The sequence below is a fragment of the Ambystoma mexicanum genome, chromosome 4p, assembly GCF_040938575.1.
Source record: "Ambystoma mexicanum isolate Mex_15411 chromosome 4p, UKY_AmexF1_1, whole genome shotgun sequence".
In the NCBI taxonomy this organism is placed as follows: Eukaryota; Metazoa; Chordata; class Amphibia; order Caudata; family Ambystomatidae; genus Ambystoma; species Ambystoma mexicanum.
This window is the reverse complement of record NC_090927.1, coordinates 898,446,090-898,467,907: the sequence shown is the minus strand read 5'-3', so window position 1 is coordinate 898,467,907 and position 21,818 is coordinate 898,446,090. Positions and strand designations below refer to the sequence as shown.

Genomic DNA, 21,818 nt, shown 5'->3' with positions numbered 1-21,818 from the left:
CTGTAATACAAGAGGATACTGCCATCCTCAGACCTCCATACGGTACTTTCCTGATCCGTTTGATCTTAGTATTTCAGGAAACATGAAATGCCTGTATGGGACAATTATGCAATTGCCCTTGTCCCGGCCTAGAGAAGTGACGGGGGCAGGCAGTCTTCGGACTTATTGGTGGCAGTACTATTGACTTCAGAGTTTATTATAAAACCTTGGCTAACCTATAGTGTATTCCTACAATTAGTGAGTGCCAATGGTACCATTGCTTTAATAAACATATATCGAAATTCTGATGGTATCACTGATAAAATATTCTATTTGAAACTATCAAACATGCTTGATGTTGTGGCAATGTCTTGTGACGTCACATCCACTATTATAGCAGGTGACATTAACATCGATTGCTTTAATAAAAGAAAGGGACGTGCCAATCGGGAGGCCTGGAGGTGGTCCGATTTTATGGCCCAGAGAAACTTCAAAATGGTCAATGGGGCAGTGAAAGGCGATCTCCCTGCACAAATTACATGGCATAGACAAAATTGTTCCAGCATTGACTATGTATTTGTAGACTTTTTTACACAGATTTCCTCTCTGAATGTAATATCTCAAACTTTTAGTGATCACAATTCTCTAGCTCTAATATTTGAGTGGAAGAAAGTCACACCAGAGGAAAAACGTCATTACCTTACACAATCCCTTGAGGTAAATAATGCCAGATTGCGCTTCTCATGGTCATCCCAAAAGCTTTGGGCATTCAATAACACAATTTCTGAATGGCATGCTACACACAATCCAACAAAACAGTATACTCAAATTCTAGACTAATTTTAAAGACACTATCTTGATCAGGAAAAATCAATCAGTTAAACACATACATACCTTTTGATCCTGAAGTACGTAAAAGGAGAGCGGCCTATCGTAAAGGGTGTCCAGTCAAAGGGTCGAATTTAAAAGGGTCGAATACAATACATTCGAGTCAAAAGGACCGAAAAAGAAAAAAAAAGATCGAATGACAAAAATGATATTTTTTTTTTTTGGGCCTTGGTATAGGTAAAATTTGTTTGGGTAAAAAACAAAAAACGGGCTTGTTGGAGGGGGAGGGGGCGCACATTGTAAAGATCTCTATTCAGACACCCTATTTGACAAGTTCAAATATTCTATTAAAACAAAGTCCAACTGGATACTTGAGTGCCCTATAGACACCTTCATAGACTTCATGAAAAAGGCAAGCGGTTCTAGAGCAGCAGGACCGGATGGTCTAAACAACATCATGCTAAAGGATAACCCACATTTATGGGCGACAATTCTGAACACCTTGTTTCAACAAATTCTAAAGAACAAGATCCTACCCCTGTCGTGGCAAAATTCTATAATAGTTCTAGTATTCAAGAAGGGTAATTGTTCTTTACCAACAAACTACAGATCTATAGCCCTCCTTGACATACCAGGGAAAATCTTTGCAAAATTCGTGTTGAGGGACTTTACAACATGGACACTCATCATTTTTCGTGATTTACAGCAATCCGGTTTTGTGGCGGGTATGGGTACGGGTGTAAACTTATTATGCCTAAACGTGTTAAAATCTCAATGTCAACAAGTCAAACGGATAATTTTTGCCTTTTTGGATTTACACGCAGCGTTTGACTCACTATCTAGAGCCTTATTGATGTCTGAACTCATTTGAGATCAGTGTCCATCAACCCTGTGTGACATTATACATAGTTTCCACTCTAATACATCTATCCGTATTCGCCTCAACTTGAATGGCCTGCTCTCCACTTCTATACCTACATTGCGTGGACTCGAGCAGGGTGCTTGTTGGCGTCGGCTGTATTTAAATATTTTATTTATGATGTTAAGTACACATTTGAGGCAGTTTGTTCGGATTCACCCAGAATCAAGGGAATAGCCATCAAAGCCCTACTGTACGCTGATTAAACCCCTATTGGTCTGCAAAAGCTATTAACAGCGTTTGATAAATACATCAATCACAATAAACTTAGAATGAATACATCCAAAACCCAAATTGTTATTTATAGTCCAACCAAGCTAGCACACTATTTGAGACCCTGGAATATCAATAACATTAGATTGGAGATTGTCCCAAATTACACCTGTTTGGGTATGATTTTCGAGGGATCGACTAAAGCAGTGGGCCACTTTATATACATTTGAGCGAAAATTGACCACAGCCATATCTCAAGCCAGAATCATAATGCACCGATATGGCAAACTCACCCTGATTCCGGCCTTGATATATTGGAAATCCAAAGTAATACTCATCATCGTATATGGATTAGAAATTGACAATCCCTTGCCCTCTCACATATTTGACTGGTGGCAAACAACATTTTGGAAGCAAACATTACAGCTTCCACAATGCATCCTAGTATCCTGGATTCGATATGAGCTGGGCCTAATTTCGTTCCGTGCAATCTACCATTGGAAATTGTGTGCCCTTTTTTGTAAATGTCTGTCTACCCCAATGGCAGTGATGTTAAAGACTCTATCAGAATATGTTTTTACAAGCCAACACACATTTGTTCAACGATGGCTACTAACGATCTATCAAGTTCTTTCCAATGCTAATGTTACGATTGATCTATTAATTTCCAATCCTGACAAGGCTGAAAATCGTATGGATTGGATCGACAATCGGTTCTTATGCCTACAATATAAACATCTCTCTCAGGAAAGCTTTCATCCTAAATGAATGGGTATCATGGAAAAGTACTTGGAGCTATCTCCCTCTGTCTTTAATAGACATTCCATTCTGCGTTTTCGCTTCAACCTGTGGCTAACTAGAGAGCTGCTGTATAAATGGAAAATTCTAGTTAAAGCTCAGAACGTGTGTTGGCTTTGTAAGACCATCGAGACTCCTGAAACAAGTGAACATTTGATTGTAGTTTGCCCAGCGTTGATTGAGCGAAGATTAGTTCATTTCAGAAAATACCACAAATACTTGGGTACTAAAGATGAACAATCATGTTAGTCTTTCATTTCTAGTACCTCGCACATAATTTTTCAAATTGCGACAGTTTAATTTTCTGAGCTCTTTAAATCTTGAATCAGATTAAGTATAGACAATGTATGAGATAACAAAACTAATTCAATATGCTTTGTTGTTTTATGTATACAAAATTGTATAACCTTTTATTAATGTTAAAGCTGTGTTTATGAAATGTTTTATGTATCAAATTGAAAAGTTGATTAATTTCAGCTGATTCAATAAAACAATTTAATGCACCGATTTTTGACCACAATCTGAGACCAAAATCATATTTGCATTTTTTAAAGGTAACATGACCCATCCTAATTACCAAGGTCGCCGAAGAGGTCGAGTCACTGTTGCTGCAGTGTATTATGTTTGAAGCTGGTGGCACCTATTGGCCATGGGATGGGTTGGGCAGGTGCATCCTCGTATTCATGGGCTTGAGGACATTTCTGCCCTCATAGTAAAAATCAGAAGTTGGCTCCCATGAACCCACAGCACAGTTTCCTTATAACTGCTGTCTGCACAATAAAAGCATGTACTTTCAAATGAGCATTTTGACAAGCAAATACCCTCTCTAGAAGTATACCCTGCATTATAAACATTGCAGGGTATTTGTGGGTATAGCCAGAAAAAAGAAAACGGTTTAAGTCGACTTAACTTTAGGAAGCAAATTTCACTTTAGAAAGGTCCTTTAATGCAATTGTAAGCTACACATTTTATAAAATAATCGTCTGCTCAGCATGTGTGAAGCCTGTTTTCAACATACATGGCCCCGCCCCAATGATATTCATGGCCCATCTATTCCTGTAGTGTCTGCTTCAGGCAAGAAGAAAGGACAGGCTAAAGCAAACGAAGGCACTGTTTGACAAAGGGGGGGGGGGTAAGGTACCAACAGGGAGGTGGAAAGCAGCAATAAGAGAGGGGCCAATAGGGGTACCTAGTTACGGGGTAGGAAGAGTGTGCCTTTTGGTGTTCTCTTTAAATCATTTAAATATACATTTTATGAGTGCATATAATGTGTACAACTGACCATTATCCAAGGGGATACAGGGTATTATGTTGGTGGAGTTGCAGATGGCTATTGTGTGGAGGTTAGAGTCCGTATGTAGTGCGTTGGGGATGCTGAGCAAGTGTTGGTGGAAAAAGCTTTAGCTTCCAACTACAGCGCTCAGTAATTGGAAATTGTAAAACGTGTGGATGTTTATAGCAGCAGATTGCTTACTTCCAACCCTGACAGAGCCTTTTTGGATGTAATGGTGGCCAGTGAAGTGCCTGCAGGCTCTCTGGGATACTGATAGTTAAAGTGTATTGGTCAGGTATTCAGCTTCTCATGAAATAAATTGTCCCTCGAATCCTTTTATAGATAGTATTTAAATGAGTTTTACTAACCTAGAATTGACATACATTAATTTAATGGAGTGAAAAAGTGAACAAACCATTGTGTAGACATGACATGATTTCCAGTAATAGAAAATGATAAACAAATTCATTTCATGGAGGCGAAGGGGTCCTTCAGATTGTTCAGGGGCAGTTAGGTAAACCATGAAATTGATTGTTTACTCCAGCGATGTGAGAACACTTTAGCTTGAAGAAATAGTTTGGTGGGTACCATGTTTGTATCTTCTAAACTTTGAAACGGTATTGGGCAATGATTCTTAAGGTGTGTGAGTCAATGTAGCAGCCAAGAATCTTGGAACAGTGGAATAATGAAAGAGGAAGATGAAGCCTTTCATATGCATGGAAACCATATAAAAAATAAACAACATCTAATCCCAGCTAACGATCACGCTAATTGGTTTCCAGATAATGCATAATCAAGAAAACGCTTTTTTAACATGAAGAAAGTTCATAAAATATGACCCCCACCCCCAAACTTGTTTTTGTTTGTCCAGATTTACAATCTACACTTACATTAGTGTCTATATTTTGCAAAAATGACACACGGTCTGATATATGAATATTGGCTCTAATACCCAATATTTCCCTTTGTAGGCAATAAGTTAAAATGTAATGTTATGAAGTAGTGATGGTATTTCATGTTTAGAAATGTACTTCAGTACTGTAGCACTACCCCATAAGTTTCTCTTCTCAATTGCGATTTAACTTGCATAGCTGTCAAGTACCCCATTTCCATGTGTGACCCCTTGAGCCAGTCCTGATTTTTCCCATTGCATGCTGGGACTTGTAGATCCATTCTTACAATGGGAATAAACAAAACTCCAAGTCCCAGCATGAAACGGTACAAATCAGGACTGGCTCGAGGTGTGGCACATGGAACTGGGTAACCTGGCAGCTATGAACTTGTACAAATAAAACATGGTTTGGTATTGCACCAATCGTGATTCCCCAGCCTTAGTTAAACAAACTGGGATTTTCTTTAAACATAGAGACCAAGGCATTTAACGGCAAAAGAATATCTTCACATTTGTTTGCAAGCAAGCTAACAGAAGATCTCTTACCAACCATGAGATCTTCATATAAAGAATTAAAAGATTTTTGCATATCGCTGTAATAACTTCCACTTAGAAAGTGCTTGGAAAGTAAGCAAGGCTAATTCATAAACAAACCACCCCAATGGTTAAACTATTAGGAAGGCCTAACCCTGGTCTCCAGATAATTCCCTCAAGTTGGCACAGCAAAATCCAGTCTTCCAAATGAAGGACTTCCAAGCCATAGATTAGGGCAGGAACAACTTTCAACTTGTAAAATTTGATAGCAGGCAGAAGTGAAAACCCTCCGTAACGAGTAGATATACTTTAATTGGGTGTAAACAAAATGCACTTATCCCCTAGCCCACAGAAAATGGCCAGATCAGCAGACTTTTTAAAGATGGGGTAACCTAAATAAATAAGGCGTTCAAGAACGTCAAGTTTCTCTTCTTCGAGTTTCGAAGTTTAACATTCTATTTTCTTTGATTTGAGAAACCTAATAACCTTGGTCTTCTTTTTGATCATTCTATAAATGTAATCTGCTAAATTAAATGTTACATCGCAGTTATACTGCTCTGAATGCCAATTAGAGTACAATGAAACATAAATACATTGTCAGGGTAGCGAAGCAATTCAAACCCCTACCATCTATTCTAACTTGGATCGAGGTTTTACGATAAAGTTTGGTTACAATGACTAAAAATGTTCGAAGATCCCAGGCCACCAATTTAGCCCATACTCTGGCTCAGTTTATGCTTTAAAAGGATGCTAAAAGATCCATTTGAGGCCAAGGCGAGCACCAGTTCATTCACTATAGTTGCTAAAATGACTTTGGGAACCAGGTAGCTGATTTGGAATTCTACCATAACCATTAGTCCAAGTGTCTGAGAAGTATGGAAGCAAAATGTTTACCACTCACATCGAGTAAGGAAACGGGCCAGTAGTTACTGGGATATAAACGGTCACCCCTCTCCTTTTTCTTATTTTTATAGTTTGGAACAATAAAGTAGGTAGACCAAGAAGGGGGAATGCAATGAGATTCTACAATTTGTGGAAAAAGCTTGAATAGAACTTTAGATCAATTGACAGGTGCAGATTTAAATGTATAATTATACAAGCCATTCAGGCTAACTGCCGTCGCATTTTTAGAGCCTTTTTTAAAATAATATTACCAATTTTCCATTAGTCCAAATCCAACTCTCATTTGCAATTGGTATAGATAGAATGTGATCAAGAGACTGGCAGGGCATATAGGAAGAAAATTAAACCATTTTACTTCTGAAATAGGATTTAGTTGATAGTGGGATTGGTCAACGAGCTCTTAAAGCCCCAAAAACTATGCATGTTATTTGAGACCGGGCCGCCAACATACTTTCCCTATTCTACTTGGTGCATCATCCTGTGCAATCAATTTTCATACGGTTGCTTAAGGCATTTACGTTGTAACAATGGATCGCAAGCAGGAAGCCCTTTGTTAGACATTAAACAAAGGTCTTGTCTCCAGTAACGTTTTTTTTTTTGGATTCCTCATCATAAATGTGTTTAAAGATGAAGGAGACTTAGCAGATGAACAAATGGCAAAAGAAGTAGACTACAAAATGGACAACTAGTTAGAAAAAAACAAGCGACATATTCGCGGCAGAGAGTAAAGGACAGAAAATGAGTTACTAGAGGAAACCTTATTAAATCTCCTGTGTATCCCTGGCCTCGGAAGAAGGCAGTTGGCAGTGCCATCCACCAGCAAAAAATGGGGATTAAACTGCTACTCAGTAGAGGGCAAATAATCTCCCAACAATGTCAAAGAGTATCAAAATATCTATCTGCTTAGGTTTGAGGTGCTTAGTTGACTTCAGGGTACGAAGTTGCTGGTAGCTATTTAGCTCGCTTGAGGACTAGAAAGGCCTGGTTAGATTACCACCACCAACTACCAGGAGCCATTCTTGACTCCCCAGGCCATAGCATTTAAAACCGATGTGTCATTTGCTATGCGTGTTTGGGAATGTGCCCTTTTAAAGCATAATGGGTCTTATTTGAAAGACTAAAGCTTCCAGTTGTCACTCATGTGGACAAAGATTTGTGGCATGCTATGTAGTGGGTTCTTGTTGCCCTGAAAAGTTCCCTCTTAAAGAAAAACCTTAATTTCGACCACTGTAACATCCATGATTGGATGATGTTAGATTCTCAGGCCGTGAATGTCCTATTTTGAAGATGCAATTGGGACATCGCTGTTGTCAGCCGTTTGGTGACTCATGACATGCTGCTTGGCCAGAAGAGCCCTTGAAATTCCTTGTAAGACGGGGTTTGAAGATTCTGCCTTGAATAAGCTTACTTTTGCCATTTGGAGAAACTGTTGTCCATGAGAAGTGGGGTAAACCACCTGAGGGCTGTCTGGATGATGTCCATGCATTTGGAGGGGGTGGTTTGGAGGGCCTGGTGGTCTGCATTCTGCAATGCTACAGACCAGGCCAGAAGGAAGAGTGTGCAGGGTCCTTGTTTATCAGATGCGCATTGGACATTATCATCAATGACTTAAATGGGACTATTCGTAGAGCCCTGAGTACTCGCTCTTGGCTCCCCAGCATTAGCTCCTGGCTACTGGCTGAAGCCTGAAACCCAGGAGCTAGTTTTAGCTCCTGCTCATCGACTTAATTTGTAACCCTGGCATTGTATGCTGCAATTGCTGGCTCCTGATGTCTACATTTGGGAACCAGGTGTGTGATGCTGGAAATGCATTGGAGGGACACGGCCTCCATGTCCTTGTCATGTAGTGCTTTAATCATGTGTGTTATTTTCTGCACAGGGGTCCACGCGGGACTCCTGGCAGTGCAGTTCTTCCTCTTTTTGGTCGTGGTGAGCAAGCCCTTGGGATACCCGTATGGCACCCGTGGGTGGGGGTACAACCCTGTACCCTTAGTGTATGTTTTTGAGCCACTGTGTGGCCCACAGAGCAGGGTATGGGCTGGTGAAAGCTCCATGCTGAATCTGACAGGTGCCCCGAGTATCCTCCATTTTGGGATACCCAGGCCCTGCCATTCGAATCAGTTGATTCCTGATAGGAGACGAGATGGCCCCTGTGGCCTCTTACTTTCTACTGCCCATTACCTTGTTTTCCCAAAGTCCTGGGAAGCCCTGACTCTGTCCCATCCCCTGACTGGCTGTTGGGTGGAAGTTCCATATATGGTATTGTGGGGGAAGTCCAGGCCAGACTGAATGGAGCCTTCCCAGTGACTGTATGTTGTGGGTACGCCCATTGGTTGGGACCTGGGTGAATGGAGTGTGTGACGAATACGCATTTCATGTTATGGGTGTCTAGTTTCTGGTGTTTGACACAATGACTGAGACAGCCCTGCCTGAAATCAATGCAGTGTGTGGTGCTGATTGGCTGGTGCTTGTCCGAATCCACATTCCGTGTGGTGAGTGTCTGGATGGGGAAGAATGACCTGAATGCACTGGAAGCCTAATTGGCTGCCTGCCTGCATGAATGCCCTTCTGAATGATTGCTTGCGTATGATTCAGCAGAGTGAATGAGAGACCAAACAGTATATCTGGGGACCTTTCACTGATGGAAATCGTTCAGAAGCTGAAGTCGAAACTTGATGCTTAATCTTGAAGCTGAGCTGGAAGAAGGGTAACTGCTGTTTCCCTTAGATGCAATCTGAAAGCTCCTGTACCTTCAAGAAACATATCCAAGAGAGGACCTGGCTAGGAGAACTCTTCCCAAGCTACAAAGGACCATTGTGCACCAGCTGATCTCTGCCAAAGCTCCCTGGAACTAAGACCCTTGAAAGGCTGCCGACCGGAGAAGGGGACTGCCGCGGAATCCAAAGTGAAGCAGCCGGACATCCAAGTCCATCGTCGTTGTCGAAGTTTGCTATAACCGCTGGAAGCCCGTTGAAGTGTGTTTCCCAGATGTGGGGACAACTTGACGTCAAGCTGCTACGCTCCACCTCTGCCTAAGACATTTGATTCAAGGACTTCCTTGCTCAGCATCGTCTACCGCTTTGTCCAGCTGGAGAAAGTCAAGGTCGTTGACGACCAAGGAGAATCCGCCGGTGTGTTTCCTGCCACCCGAAGTCCTCAAGGACGCCCCCGAAGATCCGACAACCAGCCGTGGTCGCGTCCCAATCGCTGATGCCGACGACCCGGCGCCCTTGATTGACTCTTTGCGGCAACAAACCATTGTTGTCGAGGTATACCGCAAGCCTCCTCTTCACAGGACGTTCACGAGCTTTCATCAACGAGCACCACGAGGTTCGAAGCTGCTTCCCCGACAACAGTGTTCACCTTTTCTTCACTTGGAATCTCGACGACCGCTGGCTCCTGCCTTTTTTAAAGGGAGCTCACCCAAGAAGGGCCCGTCGCTCATTCGTCGAAGAACTCTGCAAAACCAGGTACATTGGGGTCGTAGAACCTTTTGAAGGAATCAAGACTATATTAAGCATATCTGGACTGGGCTTATCAATACGCTTTATTTACAGGGGGCCCAGGTGGGGCGGGGGGGATCCTCACACAGAACGGTCTCATGGTGGTGGGATAGACTTCTGCCATCGCTTAATTTAACTTGCGTTCTTTCTGTGGTCTATCGTTGATTCATTTTACCATCTGATTCGTATGTCATTTGAGCTGTTAGCAGTGGATGCATTTCAAAGGAATCGATAGTTAAGAGTGGTGTCACGGAGACCTGTATATATTTGACATTATAGTCTTGACCGAGTACAAAGTGTGTTTATTGTGTATATAACTTGAACCTTATTTATATAAATAACTGTGTTTTCACTAACCTATTTTGTGTACAGTCCTTTGTGGGTGCTTGGGGACTACACTGTACTTAAGAACCAACCCACATCACCTCCTGAGAGCTTAAGCCGTTATTGCTCGTCCACGATACCAAATAGAGAATCTTGGCTGGGGTGCTCTGTGCCTCGACTCTGCCATATGGAGTTTAGGAGTACAGATGCCCCCCCCACTCCGGTCTTTAGAATTTGAGGGATATTTTCTTGGTGTACGGTGTCCAATAGATGTGCATCTATTTTTGCTCTGATGAATATATGTTGGCTGATCCCTGTGTAAAATGTTCTCACATATACTATGTAAGGAGCAACATAAAAAACGAAGTAAAAGATGGATTAAACTTACTGGGACAAAGCGTAGGAGAGGATAAAAACGGACACAGATTGTGGGCATACACCAAATCTTCAACTGTATTATTGTCTTTCTTTTTATTATGTTTTTGCAAGATGAACACAGTTTGTAAATATGAATAACCTTTTCATTTAAGTGTGGTCTATCCGTAAAATACAAACTCCAAATGATTATGTGAAAATTATAAGGCTGGTGGTTGGCTCAAAGAGATAATTTCCTTTTATTCTGTATAAGCTTGAGCTTGTCACTAAACTTCTATTACATTTTTTCTTTCTCCATAATCTGCTATGAAAGACACAACTCAACATGGTAACGTTTGCAGTCTGCGGGGGCATGTACATTAATAATGCGGTTCAAGGAACTATTGTCTTCCCTGTTAATGTAGAAAGGCTGTACATGTATATACAAACTCCTTCAACTTTCTTTGTAGAACACTTCGAAATGTCATAATACTAGGCTACAAGATAAGAATAACTAATCGTAAGCATAGTTCTCAATAATACTCGTGTTAAAACGCCGATTATGCTTCTGCCAAACTTTATTAATTGCTCTGTTTTTAACTTTTCTGTTCGATAAACACCTTGTTTTTGTTGCTGTTTTTATTTTTTGTGGCTAACTATTTTATCAGGGGCAATGTCAGTACTGGATAAACATTCCATGCACAAATTGTGCATTATACATAGTCTTTGAAGTTACACTGCAATCATTACTCTTGATGTTTTCCTAGGTTGTGGGAAGAGGAGCATTTGGAGTAGTCTGCAAGGCAAAATGGCGAGGGAAAGATGTTGCCATCAAGCAAATAGAAAGTGAATCTGAAAGGAAGGCCTTCATTGTTGAGGTACTGTTGCGTCTTTCTGATGTATGCTGAATATTTCTACTGTGAAAATGTCCATCTTTCATCTTCATCAAACCTTTAAGGTTTTGACTTTGATGAATGAACATTTCTTTCCTAATATAAACATTTGGGAAAAGTGAATGAAGAACTCCAAGTTGACTTGAGGCCATTTAACTAGGAAGTAGGATTTCACCTTCAGGAATGTCTTAATTGATGTTTGGGATGAAACAATGGTGACACCCTCCTTCTGTCGTTGAGTGGATAATTGCACTTCTACAAGAATGTTGTGTAATGTATGTATTCTTTGTAAAGCCTCAGACCACAGCAGATGATAGCTGCATTTCCCTGCTCTTTGGATTTTTAAAATACATATAACCTTTGGTCTCTTTCCACTCCTATTATTAATAAAGGTTCTGTACTAACCCACCAGGCAAGTAGAACAGAAATTCCACAAGTTTGTTTTAGTTGGCACTAGTCTGGCACTGAAATAGGCCAACCTATATCTCTTATCACAAGATAAACACTTGGAGGTACTAATCAAAGGGGCATAATCCCCTATCTGGGTGACATTGGAAGGCATCTTCTTGAACCGTAAAACACCTTAAACTGGAGACAGACCAAGCCCCACAAGGTAACCTCATACTAATGAACTTCAAGGGGGATTAGTCCACAGAAAAGCAAGCATATCTCCAACTGGAACAACAGTAGTGCCTTGAAACAAAAATTGTTTTACCCCTTTAAAAAAAAAAGGTGAATAACGAGAAGGCAGATAAAGTGATGTTTATACAGAAAGGAAAGGAAAACTGTTATTTTAAGATGGCGGCTGCTGCCGCCTCCTATCGTGCACCAAATTGCAAGTTGGAGCTCAGTTCTTCGTTTCAGGTTCGTAAGTAGGAATGATATGGATTAAAAAATGTCCTTTCTTGTTGCATTGAATGTAGCCATTTTGGGAGGTAGGCGGGTTGTTTATGAATATAGTGACGATACCATAGATGAAGAACTGGGTTTAAAAATGGCTAACCCTCCTTCATCCAGGGATCTTCATTATCATCCATAAACACTGAAGGGAGTAGCAAGCACATTCCTCTTATGAGAGAAGGGGGGGGGGCACAAAAATACACCAGCAAAGGAGAGGTGAAACTGAACACTCCTTTTAAATTAACCAAATACGTTTCTTGTGCATCTTAATCAATGCAGAAATGAGCAGTGAAAGAATGAACTGATCTTCATGTGGCTGATTTGCACATCTCTGCAATGGGTACCTTTTTCACGAGGGCAACAGTAGCTGCTTTTTCCTGTTGTTGAATGAGACCTAGGTTTTCCCATTAAGGGCCTGTTTGCTTTTAGATAACATAACGAGTTACATGAAACTATCCACCTCACTTTGGATATGCTTAGAAATGTGTGATCCTGAATTTACTACCCCATAGATTATTATAGTCCCTCTGCCTGAGAGGTTTTGCGTTCTCTCAACCTTGTTTTCCCTAGTTTGGTTGCTGTTGTCATCTTCATTTAGTCAGGGAAATGACCCTGTCAAAAGGGGATGGGTGGACCCCCCTCTCATCTTGAGGTGGGGGGGGGGCTACCAGGGTTTTCACCAGAGCCAGTCCAGACCCAGAGGCAGGGGTGTACGAGTTGGAAGGGACCCAGTCCCTGTACCTTCTACTTTTAACTGCCTGTATGAAATGAATACCACCTTTTTTCTTGCCTGATACCTGTACTGTACAATGTTACCGAGTCGGACTTCAACATCCAGCATGCCTAGGGTTGGAAGAACAAGCAAGCAAGCTACCTGTCAGGACGAGAAACCGTGGGGAGCTGTATACCCATTCAGCAGCTCAGAAGAACAAACTTGCTCCGCGAAATGGACCAGCGGAAGAAATGTAACTCCAGCATTCTTTTCGTGCGGCAGTCACCGCACTATAGTTAAATTGAGTACTGAGTACCATAAGAAATGAAATAAAGGAATTGCTAATAACTTTTGGCTCTTATGCGGATCTGGCTGAAAATGTACAGACAGAAATGTACTGATGGGGGGGGGCAGGGAAAGACTGGACATTATAGGAAAACTCAGTTAATAAAAAAAGGCATTGAGAAAAAAAATAAAAAATTCCCCATTCCTTTTCCCATAGACAAACGAGGACAATTTTCGCCGGAGCGCACAGCGAAAACCGGTGGACAGAAATGGGCCAGGTGCAACTTGGGCACAAAGCGTTTACTCGCTTTCTGGGTTGGGTGTACAAGGGTTATGGCATCCAGTACTATATTTGATGGAGAAGGGGGTGCCCCCTTATCCCAAAATTATAGCGAGATCTGCTATGATGCTTTGCAAAAGAGAGGCTATTAAAAAATGAAAAAGCTGCTATTTTGTCTCCCTGATGTGAGCGATAACTAGTTATGCCCACGGGTTATCCGAAACAAAAAGGCAGAAAAATGCCATTTGGAGGAGGAAAAACAATTAAATTGCACCAGGCTGGAGGGGATTGAGGGAAGGACGAGGATACAATGTGAAATTGGTTGGGGAGTTGGAGGGAGGGGGGGCGCCTAGGGACCAAGTTAAGAGAATGAACAATTTCCCCGTAGCCGTGGTTATTCGACAGTATAACCACAGCTACAGAAGAAAAAGTCAGTGGGAATGCATCACAAGGAACAAGGGTTTGGGGTGCATGGGAGAGGGCTAGCAGGGGAAACCTAAGCTTATAGGAGTGGGGGAGCAGGGCAGGTGGAGAGGGGCACCTGGTGAGTGACTGGGAAGGCAGGGAATCATTTATTATAGCTACGGTTATGGGGAAACATTCATTTTTTTAAAAACATGGCTCGTGGCCAGTTAGTGTTTTAAAATATACACTGGGCATGGCCAAAGGCCGTGGCCACTTGTCATATCCGAAGGCCTTGGCTAGTGGTCTGGCACTGTTGTAAGATTAACAGTGGACACGGCCAAAGGCCATGGCCAGTGGTGCAGATAAAACTATGGTAGAACCAAACCCTTGAAATTCACTGGAAAAAAAGTAAGTTTAGTTGACCAGATTTATCGCAACAAAATCCTTGAAAGTCTGCGCATTCGGAAAGTCCTGATCGGCTTAACTTGCTGCATTCCTGTTGCAAAGCCCAAGAGCAAATATATATTATTAGAGAAGGGATTCACAATGACATACAAAATGGCATTATGGGGGACATCAACGGGAACGCCCTGAGTTAAGCCGGTCATGACTTTCCAAATGCGCTGACTTTCAAGTGTCTTGTTGCGATAAATCTGGTCAATTTAACTAAACTATTTAGGCATCAAAGAGACAGATTTGTCGCAGTACAACGCGTTTCGCAGCGCTCCTGCTGATTGATCACGTAAACAAAAACTGTTGCACAAAGCCATTAAACACAAATACATGCAAAACTCTATGGTTCCATTGAGTTTTTTGTGTGTATGTTGTCCATTTTCACTTTCTACCCTACTAAGGTTCTATGACTTCCCTTGGTAAATGCATTCGGCCATTTTGAAATAGGTTTTATGTACATTACAACACTGGTTTATAAAGTGCTTAGTACATAAAGGAAGAATGTATGTTGTAGTTTCCTTTCTTGCATATTTTGTTTTATATAGAAAAATAAGTAAACCCTTTTGTGGCTTGCAATTGCCTGAAATCTTTATAAAATACAATATTTCTTGGATTTTTCCATGTATGCATTCATTAATTATTAAGCTAATACCAAACTTGTTTAGTTTTTTTAAGTTTGTATACAAATCGTATTCGGTCAATGTATAATGTGCATAGTGCTTGTGCAAATTATTGTCTAATAAAATCCATTACCAAAAAGAACAGCTACGAAATGCTGACATGTAGATAAAATTGGACAGGGTGCAAAGCATCAAGGTTACCTTATTTAGATTTACAATAAATATGCAAGAATCTATAGGTTTAAACAACTACTATACTCAAAAATGGTTAAATAAAAAATAAACCAGTTAAAACCTTATTTAAACAATGTGCAGAGAGGCTAAAGTGCATAGTGCATTGTGCAAACAAAATGCATAGCTGCCACAGTTTTTAGTACTTCTCTATCACAGTTTGGCCCAAGATCTAGTTATGTAGGGAGAAAGGTTTACAAAGAGTTAATTCTCAATCTGTACATTTCAGACTCCGCATAAAAATGTATTATATTCACCAACTGCGCATCATTCCAGCAATTTCTGTGCTATCCGCAGCAAAACCCGCAAAAACAATGTTATGACCTGCAATGGGATCATGGAGCAGTTCCCCAGCCACACTGGTATCTTAAACATGCTGGACATACCTCACACGAACTACAATAGTGACTATGATCATTGGGGCCGCTCTTGCCTAGAGCAGGCAGACCCGTGTATGAGAAGGGGGGGAGGGGTTTAAGGCCCCTTTTTATGTATTTGATCACCTGTAAAACATCCCCTGGGGGAAAGGAACGACAGCATTGGCTGGGAACCAGGTGTGGGAGAGAGGCCATGGAGAGGGAAGGGAGGATTAAAAAGGGGCACAGGAACCGGGAAGGTGGTGTGTTTTGTTTGTTTGGGGTCAAGGTAGGAGGAGGATCAATTGGAGGACGTACAGTGTAGAGAAACGTGGATGAGGACTGCTGAAGTGTGTGCAAGGGAGGTGTGGTGTTGGTTGGTGTGAGAAAGCAGTACTTTGGTTTGAATGTGCATGCAAAGTGTGTGACCAGAACTAATTGTGGCAGAGTAGGGCGTGAATGAGAAGGTTACTGAGGGAGCGAAAGGAGGGGGTGACTGGGAGAATGGCTGTGGAAGGTAGTAGTAGTAGTAGTGTGGTCAGAGGAGTGTAATAGTAGTGTGGAAGGAGATAGTTATAAATGGTGTTTGGTCTTTGGACATCACCACCAGATGGGCAGGATCTCGGACAGTAGGGGTTACTGCTCTCAGGAGACCCACCTGGGGTTGAGGGAAGCTTGGGCTAGGGAGGGATATGCACTGCACTAGATGAGCTAGAGAGGGAAGGCCCTGTGAGGGGTCAGTAATGTGAGGCAGAAAACTGCTTGTAGTTTTCTCAGTATTGGACATTTATAAACAAAAATTGCAAAGAAAACCTAACTAAGTCTACTCTACCTGGGAATTCTCTACCTAGTCTAGGATCTAAGGGAAAATCGCCTAGCATTAAACTGGTCCTCACACTAAACGGAAATTAAACAGCAAAACAAATCATAAACGACATAAATGAAAGATTACCAAATAACCAGCGTCTTGGATGACCTCTACTTGTCCTGGGCAGATCTCGTTCCGCCAGGTATGTCCAACGTCCATGTCTTCCAAGGAAAAGTAAAGTCTTAAATCAGTTCTTGAAAAGTTCAATCAACCAAAAATACACTGGTAACAGTTCCTTCTTCGTTTGTTGAAAAGTACCCTTCCCAAGTTCCACAAAGAAAACAGCACCAATGGTAATCCTGGATATTCTCCTTCCAGGAAGGAATGGGAAAAGTTCAAAACAAAAGTACCACATCTGTTTTAGCAATACTTCTTCTGTATCATCTGCAGCCTCTTTAATATAACTTGTCAGGATGCTTCTTTTAAATGTTAAAGGTATTTGTACCGCGCACCGTCACCAACAGAGTTGGTCCCCAGGTGCTCTGGCGGCTCTGCAAACGAGAAGGCAGGGTGGGTTAGTAGGGTGAAGAGGGAGTAGGATAGTGAGAGGAGTGGAGTTCTGTTGGCAACTTCATCTCGGTATACACTGTGCGCTGAGCTTTGGTGCGAGTATCGGAGCGATGTCGGAACTCGTGTGCTGTTGGTGTGTGTTATGTGTTGTTGCGGTGTGGTGAAGTGCATGTAGCTTGCAGTGCGAGATGTGGTTGTTTGAGTGATTTAAGTATGCAGAAAGTTTGAGCTTTTTTTGTTAGTGGACTATGTTTTGCAGCTAATCTTAACAGTATGGCTGAATGCCTAGATTTCGGGAGTCCTGCATGGTGCGACAAAAGCTAAATTTGAGAGTCCTGCATGGTGGAGCGAGAGGGCCACGCCTAACAGAACAATTGAGTATAGTACCGTACGCAGCTGAATTTGAGAAACAATTGAATAATTCAGTAGAATCCTAAATCGCAGCTAGATTTGAAGGTCTGCATAGTGGGAGAGAGGCCTATGCCTAACAGAACAATTGAGGTTTTAGCGTGGCACACTCCCTGTTAAATTCGAATGAACTATGTATAGTGTTGTATTCTAATTAACTATGTGTAGTGAGGTTGGAGTGTCTATTCTCCTCCATTGGGTGTCGGAGCAGGAGTTGTGGTGTTCTCTTTCCCTACTATCTATGTGAATTTGTCTGCTGGGACTTCGGTTGTGGTACAGGCCGGGATGCTATGGGTGAGTCGTCTAAGTGCTTCCGTCATTGGTCTGTCTAGGTGTTCAGTTTTAAGTGTCCTCCTCTTGTGGCTATCTCTCATTATGTCTTATTTTATGTCGTGGAGTGGGTTCTTTGGATTTTGTTTGTGTATGGTTGTTTGGTGGGAACCGGGATCAGTATCTTTTATTCATCGTTGTTTTAGAGGTGTGTGCGCACTTGTGGGTGGTCTTCTTGTTACGCAGTAAAGAGCCAGGATTTTAGCAGTTTTCTGAATACTGGGTGGTTTCTTGTGTTCCATACATTCTTTGGTAGGTCATTCCAGGTTTTTGGTGCCTCGTGAGAGAAAGAGGATCCTTTGAGTGTTCTTCTGGTGTAGGGTTTCGGTTCCAGGTGGATGTCGTTGCTTGATCTGAGCGTTCTTGTCGGCTGGTGTAGGCGTAACTTATCTCTCAGGAATTCTGCCCCTTGGTTGTGTATTGCTCTTTGCGTGATGCACATTGATCTGAATTTTATTTGTTGCTTTATTGGTAGCCAGTGTAGTGTTTTTAGCGCAGGTGTGATGTGTTCTCTTCGGGGTAGTTTGAGAAGGAGCCTGGCTGCTGCATTTTGTATGCGTTGTAGTTTTTTTTAGAAGCCGTTCAGGCATACCCAGCTATAGGCTATTGGCATGATCTACTCTGGACATGACCAGCACGATGATGGTAAGTGTTTTGTTGGCGAATGACGGGAATGGTAGTATTCTTTTTGCTGCTCGCAGGAGAAGGAAGCATTTCTTGTGTAGAGCGTTTACTTGTGGCTCTAGAGTGAGATTGTTGTTCATCAGGACCCTCAGGTTTTTTACAGTTGATGATAGCCTTGGGGTCGTACCGAGTTCTCTTGGCCAAGGGATATAGTCGATGTCTCCTCCGTTTTTTTTTTTTTAGTGATTATCATTATCTCTGTTTTGCCTGGGTTCATTTTGAGGTGGTTCAAGTTCATCCAATTGAATTTATCATGAAGGCAGTTCTCTAGTGTTGTGTTTTCTTCTCGTGTGTTGTCTTGTATTTTGAAGATTATTTGTGTCTCGTCGGCGTAGTTGTAGCAGATGAGGCCGTGTCTTTTGATGATTTTGATTAATAGATATAGGTAGATGTTGAATAAAAGCGGGGAGAAAGATGATACTTGTGGTACTCCGCATGTGGAGTCTCTTGGGTTGGACTTGAAAGGTTTAATCCATACGGTTTCCGTTCTGTTAGGAAGGATTTCATCCATAGTAGGGATGCGTCTGTTAATCCCAGTCCTTCTAATCTCGTTATGAGGATGTCGTGGTTGAGTGCGTCGAATGCTGCGCTTTGTCTAGAAGTATCAAGGCAGTACTGTTGTCCGAGTCGGCATTTGCTTTTAGGTCGTCCCATATTGAGAGGAGAGCTGATTCTTGGTCTAGTAGGCAGTGCTCTTCTATGAATTCTTGGGTAGTTTTGTAAACGTACATTTCTAGCAGTTTGGCTGTGTACGGGCTATTGGAGATGGGTCTGTAGTTGGATATGTTCTCTACATTTCCTGCTGTGTCTTTGAGTAGCGGCTTGATGTACGCCGATTTGAAGGTCTGCAGCACTTTACCTTTTGAGATCGAAAAGTTGAGGACATTCCTATGGTATTCCATGGGAGTTCCTTGTTTGAGAAGAGATTTGTATATATCCGGGGGGCAGGGGAGATTTGTTGCTTTGATTTACCAGTTTGACGAAAGTCTCCACTGATATTTCGGGAAAGCTTTGTAGTTTGTTTGAATGTTCCTCGTGAGGAAAGGTGGGGTCTGTAGTGTGATCGCGTGGTCTGCTTTGTATGATTTTGTTGGACGGTAATGATTTTATTTTTTAAGTAGTCCCCTAGGTCATTGCATAGTTTCATCGATGGAATTGGTGTGTTGTTCATCCCGGTGTTTTAAATTTCATTTATGATTTCGAAAAGTTATTTTTGGGTGTTTGGTGCTTTGAAGATTCTGTTATCGTGGTGTTTCATCTCCACTTTTTGTATCTCCTTTTTGTATGAGCGGATCTGTTGCAGAAATTTCAGTTTGTTTGCAGCGCTGTTGTTGGACCTCCATTTTGATTCTAGTTTTCGGTTTTCTTTTCATGGTGTTGAGTAGTGGGGTGAACCATTTTGCCATTGTTTCTTCACATGAGGGAGTGAGAGGTTTTTCTTCGGCGATGTCATCTAGGGTTCTTCCGATCCAGGTGTGCAGTAAAGCTACTTTTTTGTCCACGTCAGATTCTTCCATATTTATTGCTTGTGGTTTGCTGAGTTCCAGGAGTTCAGTTAGGTTGGAATTCTTGATGTATCTCCAGTTTCTAGTCATGGTAATCAGTGGTTTGTCTTGTTGCTTGTTTATTGGAGCGGCCATTGTGATTATGAATGGAATTATGAGGATGTCGCTCCAGAGTATTTGAATTGGGGGTGCCGTGGTAATGAGTTTTTAATTTGTGAAGATTGCATCAAGTGTATGCCCTGCTGAGTGTGTTGCTCCTTTGACTAGTTGTTGTTGATTCATTGCTGCTAATGGGAGGTTAAAGATTTTTGTGTGGTTGTCGGTTTCTTCATCGAACCAGATGTTGAAATCTCCGAGGATGATCAGATGATTGAGCTTGATGGCTAGGATGGTGATTGCTTCTGTGAAGACGTCTACGAAGGTTGCATCGTAGGTTGGTGGTCTGTATATCAGCATGAATTTCAGGTTTGTTTTGGGGTTTACTGATAGGCATAGTATTAAGGATTCACATTTATCAATGCTTAATGGATCTTCCAGTTTTATAGCCAGGTGTTCCAAGTGGATGATTGCTGGCCCCCTCTCCAGCCCCTCCCCCTCTTTTAGTTTTCATGTTTGCTTGGATGCATTTGAAGTTTTCGGGCAGGCAGTTGTTGAGAGTGATCTTGTAGTTGACGTCTAGCCATGTTTCTGTTACAAATAGGATGTTGATGCCTCCGTCAGATAGGTTGTATATTTCAGTTGAATGTTTGGACATTGACCTTGCGTTTTTATTAAATTACAGTGGATTTTCTTGGTGTGGTTTTGTTTATTGGTTGGTCCTTGTTCTGGTTTGTAGTTATTCCATTGTGCTGTTGCTGTATTGTTGTTGATTGGATGAAGAACCGCGACGGCTGCTTCTTCATTGAAGCAGTCCACTAGGTTGATAGCTTGGCTGTTTAACTGTGGTGCTTCTCCAGTGATGACGATTGGTTGAAGGTCAGCGATGGCTTCTTTTTCATTGAATTGGTCTGTTTTTTAAGGGGGTTGATTTCTTCTTGGCAACTCCTTTCTACCAATGATACTGTGAGAGCAGGCTCCTTTGCCTCACAATCTACTACTACTTAAAAAAAAAAAAAAAAAAAAATTTAAATAGAAATGTTCTGACAAACTTATGGACAACCACTGTTCTACTGCTTCTGCTGCAACGTGATACTTATGTTAGGCAATTTAGACCAGACTACTTGACCTCTGCAGGAAGGCACTCCTTTTATTTTATTTTTATTTTTTCTTCCTGTATCCTAAGAAAGGGCAGCCTCTTTGCCTCTTCTGTATATAAATCTATCTTGGCTTCTAAACTGTTTTCTCTCTCACAGCTTTAACAGTCTCGGCTTCACAGATTGTTTAGTTCTTTCAACAAGCACCCAGCTCCCTCCCCCAGCTTTATGCACACCTTTTGACTTTCAGTAGTTACCCCAAAGCTGTATTGCTTGGGATATCCTTGTCACCCTTGTATCCGAGGACTCTGGGTTTATAACCGCGTCAACAACTTCAAAGCATCAGTGTTCATGTCTTAATTGGCTGGTTTCAGCTTAGAAATGATCTGCCTACTGGTTTGGGTAATGCTTTTTCTTTGCGTGTCTTCAGCAACTTCTACAACTACTTGATAATTGTTCTGAATGTTATAATAGTTAGGTTTCACTTTCTAAAGGAATTTAGTTACACGCAATCTCTCTTTGATGCTAAGCTTCCACTTAAGGACTTGGGTTCCCTTTTGTTCGTGCAGTGTTCTGCTTTAACGTGGATCGGGAAACGGTTTCATACACGCAACCTCTTTGATGTTGAAGAGTCTTGTAACACTTTGGGAAAGCCAGCTTCTACT

The 21,818-nt window shown here is 41.7% G+C and overlaps 1 protein-coding gene across 14 annotated transcripts in view; it reads left to right on the top strand.

Moving 5' to 3' along the window:
• MAP3K7 (mitogen-activated protein kinase kinase kinase 7) overlaps nucleotides 1–21,818 on the top strand; it is a 1,005,666-nt gene that overhangs the window by 16,467 nt on the left and 967,381 nt on the right. For all 14 annotated transcript variants that reach the window (XM_069606471.1, XM_069606465.1, XM_069606460.1 and 11 more), the window contains exon 2: nucleotides 11,288–11,398. In XM_069606471.1, the coding sequence (XP_069462572.1) occupies nucleotides 11,288–11,398 (111 nt within the window). The remainder of the gene's footprint in view (nucleotides 1–11,287; nucleotides 11,399–21,818) is intronic.